The 14,109-nt window shown below is 40.9% G+C and overlaps 1 protein-coding gene across 1 annotated transcript in view; it reads right to left on the bottom strand.

The window, feature by feature from the left end:
- The window catches only part of FRY (FRY microtubule binding protein), a 328,463-nt gene that overhangs the window by 73,582 nt on the left and 240,772 nt on the right, over positions 1 to 14,109 (bottom strand). Inside the window, exons 30-35 of the mRNA XM_068526437.1 lie at positions 10,237 to 10,336; positions 9,751 to 9,922; positions 5,414 to 5,670; positions 4,819 to 4,965; positions 3,486 to 3,654; positions 2,431 to 2,521 (exon numbers count right to left, since the gene is read on the bottom strand). Of these exons, the coding sequence (XP_068382538.1) occupies positions 2,431 to 2,521; positions 3,486 to 3,654; positions 4,819 to 4,965; positions 5,414 to 5,670; positions 9,751 to 9,922; positions 10,237 to 10,336 (936 nt within the window). The remainder of the gene's footprint in view (positions 1 to 2,430; positions 2,522 to 3,485; positions 3,655 to 4,818; positions 4,966 to 5,413; positions 5,671 to 9,750; positions 9,923 to 10,236; positions 10,337 to 14,109) is intronic.

Below are 14,109 nucleotides of genomic sequence, written 5' to 3'. Positions count from 1 at the left end.
CTTTAGGACTTTTGACATAACTATCTTACTTTCCTTTTAGCTTGACTCTTTTTCTTTTACCCTGGTTTTACTATAAGTTATCTAAATTTTATGTCAGTAGGTACGGTATTATTAAATATTTCTGAATTATATCTAAGAACCATTAACTAGTTGTAAAGAACATGGCATCAGGGCTGCCGCTTTGCACAACTCCATGGTGCCCCCTGGAGCCCAACAATGCATTCTGGTGACTGGTACCCCCAGGAGTCGTGTCACACAGCAGCCAGGTCATCAGTATTTGTGACCAAGATTATCTCTGTAGGCTCTTTGTCTAGAAGGATTGTAAAGAACAGCGTAAATAACTGTCTTGTGTAATGGGGTTAGTAAGAGGGAGGGAGAAAGGGGGGCTGGAGGGTGTCTGGACAGCTTAACCACCTCTGGGGCTGTGATGATTCTCCAATTTTCATTCACATACTGAATAAACATTTTAAAAAATGATTACTATGTGCAGCATAGTAGGGTAATCACTAAGGATAGAAATATGTATAAGAGCTACATAATCTGTTTTCTAAGAATGAAAATCTAGTGGTTGAGACACAAGCATGTTTACAAGTATCTATAAATCAACATGACAGGGAGGAAGGCGATAAGTAGATTGCAGAGAAAAAAGATACTTTAGGCTGAGGGCACAGTCTACCTTCAAAGAAAAGACAGACTATATTAGAGAAATAGCATAGGTGGAATATAGGGTCAATGGAATAACAGTATCCTTTGTGATAGAATATTCATATAGGTATGATCATACATATAAATATGACCAATTAATCTACCTATAGGTAGATAAACAGATAGAGTCAGTATGAAATAATAGATGTGCACAAATATGTAAAAATGTGGGTAGCACCAGGCTTTGTAATGGCCAACAGAGATGTGATGATAGAGCAGCAAAGCAAGAGATAAACAAGAAAGCCTAGTACAGATATTCTCTGGCTTCTTCATTTTAAAGGCTACCACTAAAAATTTAGGCAGGACACTCAGAACTCTGGTCCTAAAGGGGCCTTTGTAATGAGATGTTAATGTATGGAAATGTATCACCTTTCTACCCTTAATACAATTGACATGAAAAATTCAGACTACACATTAAATGATAAAGAATGCTACACTCCCACCAGAAAGTAGAAATATCTTTAGAGAAATATCTGATTTTTTTTTTTTTTTTTTTTTACCATGAGGGAGTTTTCCAAAGAAGGTACTGGCAAATATAGATGAAAAAATAACACATTAATTAATAATCTTGTACTGTCATTGATGTATAGAGTATGAAAATTATCTATTTCTGAGAAAGAAAGGCCTTTATTGGAGAACTGTAAAGGAAAAGGTCTATAATTCATGACCTACTGAGTTAGAGCTTTTGATCTGAAGGCAAGCTCACAGGATGAGCATCTGCCTAAAGGCAGTGCAGCCAGCCAGTAATCAACATGTTGAGGAATTTGATAAGTGCCTAAATTAGAGAATGAACTTTCAGAACTCCAGCCCCATGTCAGATAATCTTCCACCTGTAGCCCCTGACGTATTCTCGTGTGCAGGATGAAATCCTGAGGATGGTCATGAAGCATCTAGGGGCTTTTTAGGCTAAATGAATTATTTTCATTATTTGATCCACTAAATTTTCTCCAGTATGAATTTCTGAATATCTCATCCTTGTTATTAATTTCTTATGGGACAGGGCTCCCCATTACTTTTCACTAGAAAATATTCAACCTAAGGCGTTTTCAACACCATGAGAATCATTCTAATTTTAATTTTCAAATTTGAGTCCTGTTATCTCTTTCGGTTTGTCTCTCTGCTCTTCGTAACCAACTGCAGGAAATAGTGATCCAGATTTTGCTTACTTATGGGTAGCTCCTAGACAACGTGAAGGCAGAAATACGAACAAGAGAAATATTACCATTAAAGAGCTAATAGCAAGGGGATTGAGACTTCTTTTAGACAGTGTTCTTGGTTAACCCAGAGGTGACAGAGTAAAGGTAAAAGAAGAATGATGATGTTTCATAGAATTCACCTCAAGATAACTACTCTGTCTCTAAGAAATTATTCAAGACCCAGATTTGAACATTTCACGTGGAAATTCCCTCTAACTCCAGATGGTCTGTGCCCACTAGCAGCACAACCTGTGGTTTTTATTAAGCCCTGGGGTAAGTAGGCTTCAGCCACCAGAACAACATCTCTCTTAATCTTTCTCTCCTCTGGCTTTGCTCAGCAGGAAACTGTTATCTTTAGGGATATACAGAGCAGAGTCTGAAAGTCAATCTGTGTTTCTAAAAAACAAAGAAGGATGTGTGTATGTGTGTGTGTGTGTGAAATTTATGAAGCCCCACAAATTTTGCTAATGCTTTGTATAGACAATTGCTGAAAGTTAAGCTGGATATTAAACCAAATTTGTGCACCAACCTCTCATCAGATTCTTTCAATATCTTGCTCTCCTCAGCGTCTGGGAAACCGTCCTGGCCAGCAACCACTGTATTGCTGCTGGAGGTGGTTCCTGTAGATGGGATTAAAGAACAACGCTTAGAAAGAAATGCCTGCGATGGGGTCAAGCTCAAGTCTCCAGTAATTCCAGGAAAGGATTTCCTGTAAAATCTGTTTGTGAGATTCCTTACATCTTCTGCACAATCTCAGACATTCTAAACAACCTTCCAAGCCTGCCCCACTGAAATGGAGAATCCCAGACATCTGTTATGGTCAAACCAAATTCCTCAACTCTCTTATAAAGCGAGGCTGCAACATTCTTGAAACCCTTTCTTCCTGGCTACTTAGGTAACAAGCTTATTTATAGTGGCCAGCCCTGCTGTTAGCTGCTTTAGCATTTCTGGGTCCAGGAGTTATTAAATGAATGTTAGTGAAGCATTTCCAAGTACCTAGAGCTTCTGATCCCTAGGCCACTGCTTCTTTGCAAGAACACTGCTCTGGCAGCAGGATGTGGGGCACATAGAGGGCATAAGAGACCAGGGGAGGAGAGAGGTTTGAAGGTAGTTACAGTGTTAGGTGAATGGAAAGGAAGATAGCATCAAGGAATTTGAGGAGGGTGGTATATATTTCATAAAATGATGCTGAGAGACCAACTTATTGAAAGTGATAACACTGGTCAGGGGGCATTTTAGTAAACCCTGGGAGAATATTAGCCAAGAGAATTCCATCGATACAAGAAGGAAGGTCCAGAAATGAGATACCTAAATGAGTAGTGTCCACTCTAAGCTCAGCCTAAAGCAAAAAGCTCTGTGGCATGTGAGTCCCTGGATCCCGACTACTGGTTATCCTTACAAAATCATTTCATTCATCAGACAAGGCCCTGAGAGTCTCAGCTATCCTTAAGCCGTCTTTTAAATGAGTGTATATGTAGGAATAAGAGAAAGTAACAAACACATACTCATATCCTTTCAATGCTCTACATAAAGGTAAATCCAGAGCTCCACGGCAAGGTGTCTACCCAGCCGCCTGTGCCCTACCGGAGGCTGCTGCCGAGGCCTTGCTGCTGGCCGCGAAGCGGTAGAAGGGCGGGTTGTCACAGTGCTGGACGATGGGGTTCACCGGCTCCGTCTGCTGTAGCTCAAACAGAAGCTCCTCCATGGTTTGAATGGTGTTATTACGGCACAAGTATATGGCCACCTTTTTAATCTGAGACGAAAAACAGAACACAAGGGATATCTTCCAGAGCACGCCCGCAAGAACGTTAGGCTGTCGACAGCAGAGATGGTAACCCGTTCATTTTGATGACCACATCATCCCCCAGGAGCGCTCACCCTAAAGCTCATCCTCCTTCTCTCCCAGGAGGAGTCAAGTGTCTGGGTTAAAATTCACCCCTTTTCACATGCACACCTGATAGGAGTGTGTGGTTAAAGGTCTTACCTTCCCTAATGGCTGAGTTTACGAAAGTTACTTTGGGGATAACTTGTGGGCTAAACATGATTCTATCTAAACTAAAAACTTGCCATGTAAGGTCTTATCTTGAGAAAGTATTTTATTTATACAAAACCATGGGGGAAAAACTGCTAGCTGTTTCTGTTAAAAAAAACCAAAAACCTCAGTCTCCTGCTACTTTCTTCTACCCAAGAAACAAATGAGTCTGAGCTGTCTGCAGAGTTTTAAGTTGCAAAAATAACTCTGGACTAAAGGTCTGCATCACCATAGCCCCCAAACCCGAGGCACGGAAGCTGTAATGCGGCTGATGTGACCCAGAACAGCCGGCAGGCACAGAATCTCTCAGAAAAGCAACCAGCGCACAGAGGCCAACTGAGTCAGGGCTTTAAACGTGTAGTGGTTTTGTTGATCACCTCACCTTTAAATACAAACACTAAGTGGTGGGAATCTCGTAGGATTTCCCTTTGCTTCTTTCTCTCTCTCACCACCTGCCTTTGAAGAGACAAACTGGGATATTCTGCATTTTTATTCTTTGAAGAGCATCAGGAAGTAAACATGAAACACTTTATTAGTAAAAATATAATGGGACACCTAGTTTCTCTTACGTAACGGGTGGGTCTAATGTTTCAAGAAGACAGATTTATAGGTAATTGTTAGAAAAATGTCTATGCCTAAATTCATAGGTTTCTGTGTCCAAAGTCTTAGAAAGGGGATGACAGGTGTCACTAGGACACTAGTCCGCATCTCAGAGGGGCAGAAGGGAACTTTTATATAATAGCTAGAAAGCTCACAGGAGATTAGCGTGACTGATGAAATCTGACATCTCTGTTCTACTTGGAGCAAAGAGCACATTCCGACTTGCAAACCGCTGATGGAACCACTGAAGGAGTAACGACCACTGAAGGTCAGAGGGGCACTCACGTAGGGCAGGAGAAGCGTGTCACTGCTAACCCCACACAGGCTGATCAGGAACTGCAAGGAGACCCTCAGGTTGTTGCTCCATTTCTCGTTGTTGGCTAAAGCATTCCAGGCATTTTCCATTTCTGGTCCAGGAACTTCATCTCCATACTGTAACCAACAAAATAAAAACCGGCTCGGGAGACACATAGGAAAAACGTGAGGATGCAAAATGTCCGATCAAAAGTCATTTTAAGGGTCACGGTCATCTCAAAATCATAAGAAGGGGGAAAATGGCCATTCATCAGAAAGATGCCACTTTTTAGGAATTTATAATGCACAATATTTATTCAGATGATTTTTCAAATGTTAGGATGATGATGATGATTAGGATCACGATTAAAATTGTGGTAAAATAAACATAAAGTTTCCCATCTTAACCATTTTTACGTGTACAGTTCAGTGGCATGAAGCACATTCACACTGTTATGCAACCGTCACCACCAACCACACCCTATTTTTGTGACTTTTAACGGTAGATGACACTTCCCCCAGGTATAATCCCGGGTTTCCCGGGATGTGGGAGCACGGGATGGAGGCATGATTCCTTGGAGTTTACCTTGGCTGTCATGTACATGAGGTTATTCAGCACCAGGGACGTAGCTTCTGGGGAGCCCCAGCCATTGCCTTTCAGCCCGTGAGAAGCCGCCGCCTCTCCTTCCCGGTCCTTGACGTCATCCTCTGGGCTGCTGGGACTCGACCCTGGGAGGAGCAGCCTGCTGTCCACCAGCTCGATGTTGTGCAGCCAGGGCAGCAGGTAGGTGAGCATGATCTGACGGCCGTTCGGGTGCGTCGTGGGGAACCGCTGGCTGACCTCTAGAGGGAAGGGCAGGGACCGAGAGCCACGTCATCTCATCAGACTAAACCGAAAGATGAACAGCAAGTGACAGATCCAACAGAGCCCTCCGTTTACAAAGCATTTTCATATACAGCAGTTCCCCAAGGCCATACAATCTTACAACTGAGGCTTGTCCTCCAGCCCCTCACTTCTCAGCAGGTGCTCCGTGGAGGAAAGTGAGAGCACAGGCTTGGTGGGATGGGATGCAAGACCTCCTGGATTCAGATCCACTGCTAGTGGAAGAGGTACGTTAGGGTGGACAAAACAGGGAACTTGGAGTCAGAAGGACATGTGACCAGATCCCAGTTCTTCCACCTATTAGCTGCATGAGACTCTGGGATAGTTATTTAACCTCTCTGTTCCTCAATTTCCTCATCTGTAAAATGGGGCCCATCGGGTCCTGCATTGGGCGATTGTGAGGATTAAAAGATACAATCATAACGTGTATAATATACTCAGCACAGGGCCTGCCATCCAGCAGGCTCTTAATAAACAGCAGTTACGATTATTATAACAATGACTTACCTTTCAACTATGCCTATATTTTACAGAGTGCCTTGCATGAAACATTAGCCGTTAAAAAGTGAAATGCAAACTTCCAGGAAGAACAAACCCAGTGTGTGGACTCATGTCCGTGGTGTCTACTTGAAAACTGCCAACTATGTGGAAAGTGTGCTTTCAATGCCACGCTTTGTTTTACGAAATAAGGAGTCAAAAGGGTAAAACTATATGACCAGCCCGGTCATCTCACCATTACTTCCTCTGATAGCATTCTTACATTGTTTCACTGCCAGCAGCATTTAATTTTACAATCTGAATAAGCTTTCTATAGAAATAAAAGCACAGCTTTATGTATATGCTGCAAGTTCTGAAGTCATCTCCTATTTCTAATATTTATGGAAGAAACTGTTTTATCCTAAGGGAAATTAGAAAGCTTGGCCTGATGCATTTTTTGTCATCCAGCGAGGCATGTAATCTCATTTAGAGAGCCCATGCCTGCTACACAATAGAACAACACGGATGCCAGGAATTATACCGAGATAATCCACCCCATCCCTGAAACAGTAGCTTTAATTGATTTGGCCCTTGTCCTGAAATTAAAATGACAATTTTTTATTTTGAAGAATAAGAATATACTTAATGCTGTGCACAATAATCAGACATGTTATGCTGTTATATTTCACACAGGTCAAAATTTCAAAATTTACTTAATTTCTAAACTTACATGAATGTGATGACTGATATCATGGATTTTTATGACACAAAAAATTTATTGGGACTTTGGAGAGAAATAAACCTTTCCAATCAGAGGGACAACTGCTTTAAGAATACCTGTCATCTTTCAACAGCGGTATAAATATCTATGTAGCAATAATCACCTTCTATCATATTACTCACTTGTTGAAAATAAGTTTGCATTTATAGCTTTATATTTATAAAATTTATAAATAATTTGCTTATTTATGTTTATCTTGTCTGTCAGACATAAGGTCCGAGGGGGTGGGGATGTCTGTCTGTGGTACCCCAGGCACCTAGATCAGGGCCTGGATTTTTAGAGATGTTTTAAAGGGAAAAGAGAAAAAAACTGCCATGGCACACGGACAACCCCTCCTTCACCTCTTTAGAAACAAATTAAATAAACTGTGAGACAATGTCAGTGGGATCCCATATACATTTGCTGGCTTTGGGGAGAGACCTGAACAACTGGCCTGGCTACGTACAAGGAATTAAGTCATCTGAAATTACAGGCAGTAAAAATCCCACCACACGGTTTTTAATGGTGAAGGCAGTATAAACAAAAGCGAGGAATCTATTAAAACCTCCTTATTTTTCCATGTTATTTTTAACAACTTATTCCTCATAAATCAAAATAGCCAAAAGGTCAGTTCTTGACAGAGATTTAGCTTGAACTTGCAACCCAATACATGAGCCTCTTTTCTTATTAAATTTGCTGGACTGTTTATCTCCTCCCTCCCAAATAGTCAGCCTCTCCCTCTTTACTGGCTTCTCCCTCTCAGCCAAGAAACAAGCTCGAGTCTCGCTCATCCTCTGACTCTGCATCCTACTATAGCCCCATCCCCTCCTTTTTTGCTTCTTTTCAGCCAAGCCCCTGAGATCTGGCTTCTGCTGCTACTTCTCCATGGAAACTACTGACAGTTAGCAATGAATTGTGAACTCCATAGGGTAATCTTTAGACCTTATCTCCTGGGATCTATAGGACTGTGGACTGCTCCACTCCGTCTTCCTAAGTCCTGTCTTCTCTAGGTTTCCATAAAACACACCTTCTAGGTGCTCTCCTTCTATAAACATGCCTCCCTTCCCTCTCTGCTCCCTCGCCCTTCCTTGGCCTGGTCCTTAAAAGTTGGGGGTCCAGGTTCTTTCTTTCACTCTGTACGCTCTCCATTCAGGACCTCATTCATTCCCATGGTTCTGACCCCTCTGGTCTTCCATGAGTCACGACCGCTGGCCTTCCCTTGACCCTGGTCTGTCTATACTCAGGATGTCCAACAGATGTCTACACTCAATAACCCAAACCAAGCTCATGATCTCTGCCTTGGCCTGACCCTCCTCTTCTCCCCAAATCGGCTCTCCAGGTGGGGTTATCACCACCCATTTCCCAGATACAGCACTAGGCACTCCCTTCTGTGCACTCCACCCAGTAGCTCCTGACTCTGGTCTCTCCCCTCTGCTCTCACTGGGCTGTCTGAGTTCTGGTCCTCTTCATTTCCTCCGTGGACTACTGTCATCATTTCTCAACTGGTCTCTTCTCTCTAGATTGGATGTTCTCTAATCCATTCACCACAATGCAGTCAGTCTTCCTAAAATGCACTCTGATCTCGTCCCCTCTCTTCTTGTTTGAAACTCATGAGTGGCTTTCAAAAACCAAGCAGCTTGCTTGGATGCCCTTCCTGTTCACAGGTTTCTGAGGGGTTTTAAGGAGAACGTATGTGGTCACTGGCCTACAAACTCCTTAGGGTACAATACAAGGCCTTCCAAGATTGACTTCTGCCTCTCTGCCTGTCTGTGACCATCTCAAACTTTCCCCCTTCCCTGCATGTTGTATTAGCCAAACTGACTACTATATAATCTCTCAAATGCATCATTCTATTTTATACCTCTAAGCCAATGCATATGATATTTCCTTGGCCTGTAATGCCTGTCTGCTTGCTAACTGCAATGTCAACTATTTATCTGCTTTGCAAATTTCTACTCTTCTTTCAAATTGCAGCCCAGACATCAACTTCTCTGGGAAGTCTTTTCTGATATTCCTGGCTCAGTAATTGATTACTCCCTGATCTTCCATCTGATACAGAGAATGTGCTTTTTAAAAATTGTATCATAATCATATGATTGCACAGCTTTCTTTATTACTAGACAATGAAACTTTGATGGGAGAGGCTGTTTAATTCACCTCGGTATTCCTAGGATCCAATCACAGTGCCTGGCATACAGGTGGCACTCAAATCTTGGTTGAAGTGAATAAAAATAAATTTTAGTTTTCCAAGAAGAAAATTAATTTATCAAAAAGGTTTTCCTTGAGACCTTCCACTGTTTCAGGCACAATGCAAGGATGTGACTAAGTCTGTCTCAGATAAATGGATTTTCCAAAACATGATTCACAAAGACTACTCGTAAAGATGTGCCCCGATTCAAACTCTTAACAACTGATACATGTAGCAACATTCAAGCTACAAAATACCATCATCACCACCACCAAAAAACAACTTACAGCAATTATTTGTATTAGAAGTTATACCACCCATATTTAATTTCTTTGGGAAATTTTACATACACAGTGTATGTAAAGTATTATGATTCATCTAAGCATCTTCACATTTGTCCTATGTTTATTTATACCTACACTATTTTAGATAAATACACTGTTTTAAAGATACTCTAGAATTTACTTTTATATGTAACTGAACTTAGCCCAGAGTAATTTTGAGCTACAAATTTAGCATCAATAATTTTGATTCTAAATTACACTAGAATTTAAAAAGTAAGAACACTTAAAGCAGAAATGATCACACATGTCATGACTGACTATCACATGGTACCTGAGAAGAGAGGGAGAGTGAGCTCGGGGTACATCCTGGCCAGTTCACATGACAAGAGGGTTAGTGACACACTGTACAGGGGCGGCAACGGGCCGTGTGTTCCATAGAGAATACTTCCAGGTCTTTGTTCAGCTACTTTCTTCGAGTACACAAAAAGCTTTGCTTCAAGGATCTATAAAGAAGTAGTAGGAAAGTAATAAACAGTATGAAAAAACATTGGCTGGCTATCTCAGGAGTATTTATATTGAATAAAGTTTTGTAATAAAAACTAATGAATGAATATTTTAATATTGTATTAAAGGCAAAGCATCAGCTGCTTCCTATGTTTACAGGAGATTATGTAATTGTTTTCTCACTCATCATATCCAGCGGTGATATGCAGGAATAAATAAATACGTATCAATAAATAGCAATCCAGTAGATCAACTACCATTTCTATTTTCTGTGCTCGAGGATGGAAATTTCAATGTAGTCAATGATACGTGCCTGCATGAGCTGCATGGAGATTTCATAAATCTCTCTGTTGGTGTCAGAAGCCTTGAATAGAACAAGGTTTAACAATGTCACTATGTCAAAGGGATAGTTCCTAAAAAAAAATAAACAGCATAGTTTATGAGGCAGCCTGGCTAGTAATCTTGATAAATCATTACCTCTCAAAATTCTAGATGGCACACTGACCTCGGTCACACTTACTAATGACATTCCCAAGCCCATGTGGCCATTCCCCCACCCCCCTCATTCTTTTGCTGTTTATTAGCAGGTGAAGGGAAATAGCTCCATTTTGGGTTAAAATTGAATATAGTCACACCAGGATAAATGAACACAAAAGTCTATCTACTGCAAATAGATTTCAATGAAAACCAAATACAAGAGGAAAAGAAGAAGACAATATGTCTAAATTTCTCAACAGCTCACTGACGTACTATTTTCATTCAATCTATCTAAATTTATTAAACACCAAACATCTACCAGAAACAACTGCAAAGTATGGATGATACTAAGTTAGTAAGGCTGGTGCCCTCCCCTAAGGAAGGCTTACAGTTTAGTTAGGGAGACAAACTATACAGTCTAGTTATGATGAGCTATGGTGGGATTATCCACAGCATGACGGAGAATCCCGACAAGGGACACCTACATCAGACTTGGGGTTAGAGGAGGCTTTTTGAAGGAGGAAACAAGTAAACTAAGCCCTGAAGCGCCAAGAGACATGGTAATTGTTAGCAAGGTCATGGAAGGGGTAGCATGGGGCAGAGAGGACAGCATTTTGAAAGGTTATATATGAAAATACCTCTCCCCCGTTACACAGAATTTTAAACATAAATGTGGTTATACTACCTACGTGTATTGTTGGGGGATTCGCCTTTTCACCAGACAGTGAGGCTCAGTCTTTCTAGTAGCCGGACTGTGCTCCACAGTATGGACGTACCGCTACTAACCACTCTCGTAGTGGATGCTGTGGTGTGCCACCCTGGTCCCCCTCCAGGACTGAGACACTCAATCTCCCACCACAGTGCTGCAGGTTGATACCTTTGGCTGAATACCTCTCTGGGAATTGCCTAGGCCAACGTCACGCCTACTCCCCCGCAGCACCCCTGTGGGATTGGCTGAGGTTTCTTTCCTCTGCCCAGTCCTGTTTCCCTCACTTCCCCACAGATGTTGATCTCAAGGGCATTCCCTAATAAATTTCCAGGACTCAAATCTCCACCTCAGAGTCTTGCTTCCTGGCGAAGCCAAACTTTGACATGTGTTGACAGACATTTAAAGGTTATTTTCATTTTTTTCACTATGATAACACCACAAACACCAAATGTGCAAGTATTTCTTTAGAAGAACAGATTTCTAGAAGAGGTCATGCAGGGTTAAAGGGCGCATTAAAATTCTGCTAGATACTGCTATATTGCCCTCCAAAGTGGCTTTACCAGTTAGCACTCCCAAATGATTGCTTTTCTAGAACTTTAATTTTAAGGGAGCAAAAATGCACGAGGTTGACGTGTTAGGTGAGAAATTGGGCAAAGCCCCCAAATAATGGTGGTGAGGATGACGATAAACAATGGGTAACACATTTATGTTACGATGTGCTTACTTTGTGCTAGTTATTGTACCAAGTCCTTTATCTAGATTTGTTATTTAATCTTCACAACAAGCTTGTGAGGCTTAAAGAAGTTAAGTACTTGCCAAAGGTTAGGGAGAAGTAGTGGAGCCTAGATTCCATCCTGGATTTGTATGACTCCAAAGAATTCAAACACTTATCCACAGTGCTATCAGCCTCTTGGACACCTCACAATAGATCATTTCATGGCCAGTCTAATTTGGAATTCTTACAAACTGCAGTATCTGGAAACAGACCTTTCTGACTGTGAAAATAGAAAGGTAACTTTCTTCTGAGCCTCATAGTAGCAGAGATGTCTTACCTACATTGCTGTCTCTGACACTGGGATTTAATACATATGTTTTTTAATATAAATAAACACTGGAAACTACTAAGGATCACTGGGGATTTAAAGGCAGTAGAAGGGTAGACAAAACCTCCCTCTTATGCAGGGCTATGCACTTGACCAAGTAATTAGGGAATTCAATTAGCTGCTTAAGACTGAGCTACGGAGTTTAAGGGGAACAACATTGAAAGAAATAACACAGATAGAGAAAATGAAAGAAACCCAGAGAAGGAAAAAATTAGAAAGCTCTCAAATGAGTACAAGAGCATAAATAAAACATCTGTACTTAGATGTTTAAAATAGGCTTAGAAACCAAATCTCACATTTTTCAGTATTTAATTATTCAACATAGGCAGTGGAAGGGTAAAAGAAATAAAGACAGCTGTGCTCACACAGAATAAAAATAAAATGGTAAAACAAATATGAAAGGAAAATATGGGTCAGAAAGTAAACAAGAAATAAAACTGTTTTTTCAATCTGAAAGAGAGGAGATTTTGAAGAATTTGAGACATACCCACTAGCTCTGGCTTACTTAGAACTAAATGACGAAGCTCAGGATAATTTTATTCTAAAGAGAAGCAGAGGGCTTCCCTGGTGGCGCAGTGGTTGAGAGTCTGCCTGCCAATGCAGGGGACACGGGTTCGAGCCCTGGTCTGGGAAGATCCCACATGCCACGGAGCAACTAGGCCCGTGAGCCACAATTACTGAGCCTGCGCATCTGGAGCCTGTGCTCCGCAACAAGAGAGGCCGCGATGGTGAGAGGCCCGCGCACCTCGATGAAGAGTGGCCCCCGCTTGCCGCAACTAGAGAAAGCCCTCGCACAGAAACGACGACCCAACACAGCCATAAATAAATAAATTAAAAAAAAAAACAAATACTTAAAAAAAAAAAAAAAAAAGAGAGAAGCGGATTTTACCAGCTGATATGATTACATCATAGCTCTTTGCCTCCAACAGCTGTTGAATAATAACAGCTTTGTGTTTACAGGGTGCTTACTATGTGCTAGACCTTAGGTCAAGAGATTGGTTTTATTTAATTCTTACCCTAACCCTATTATCACTCCCATTTCACAAATGAGTAAGCATTTGTAGTAACTTGTTCAAGAGCACACAGCTTAATGAGAGGCAGAGCTAGAATTCAAACTCAAGACAGTATGTTTCCAGAGCCCAAATTCCCAAACTCTGTATACTCTCCTGAAATTCTCCAGCTGAGTGACACAACCAAATGAGGCTCTACGTCACCAGTTAGGGCGTATGACTGAGATTCACGAATCATAAGCTTCCCTTGTCTTCCTTGGCAACAGATGGATGTTATTCCCTTAAGAAATGTGGGGCATTTACTTTTAAGGATTCAAGTTTGCATTGCCTGATTTAAATTAGAAAAGATTTATAGACAGTTAAGGCAAGGCAGACATGCAAAGAACAATGACAACAAAAACCACCTCCAAAAATAAACCCAACAAAATTCTTTAAAAATTAAAACTTTGATCTTGCATATAATTCTAAGACATCTATTAACTATATTCTAGTAGTATGTTACAGAGTAAGAGTAAAAACAATGGCATTCTTAAGTATTTAATTAAATGTGAAGAGAATTCTGTTGAGTTAAGCTAGTGATTGGAAGCGGTCTATACTTTTAATATAGAGCATATTATTTACCTTGATTTATAACCTTGGAAAGCCATTTAATCTCTTTCTCAATTTCCCTATCTCTTCCAAACTGATATCACTTGGAGTTGAGGGAAAAATTAATAAGAACACACACAGAAACCAAACAGTTATTTGAACTAATGCTGCCTGACAGGTGAGCTATTTTCTTTTGGGCTAAATTATAGTACTGAGCTGCATTTAATAGATTTTAATCAAATATGAAACATACATTATGAAAAATGCTTCAAAACTAATATTATTAGTTCTACCATCAC

The sequence above is a fragment of the Eschrichtius robustus genome, chromosome 18 (assembly GCF_028021215.1).
Source record: "Eschrichtius robustus isolate mEscRob2 chromosome 18, mEscRob2.pri, whole genome shotgun sequence".
Taxonomy (NCBI): Eukaryota; Metazoa; Chordata; class Mammalia; order Artiodactyla; family Eschrichtiidae; genus Eschrichtius; species Eschrichtius robustus.
This window is presented reverse-complemented; position numbering and strand designations above follow the sequence as displayed.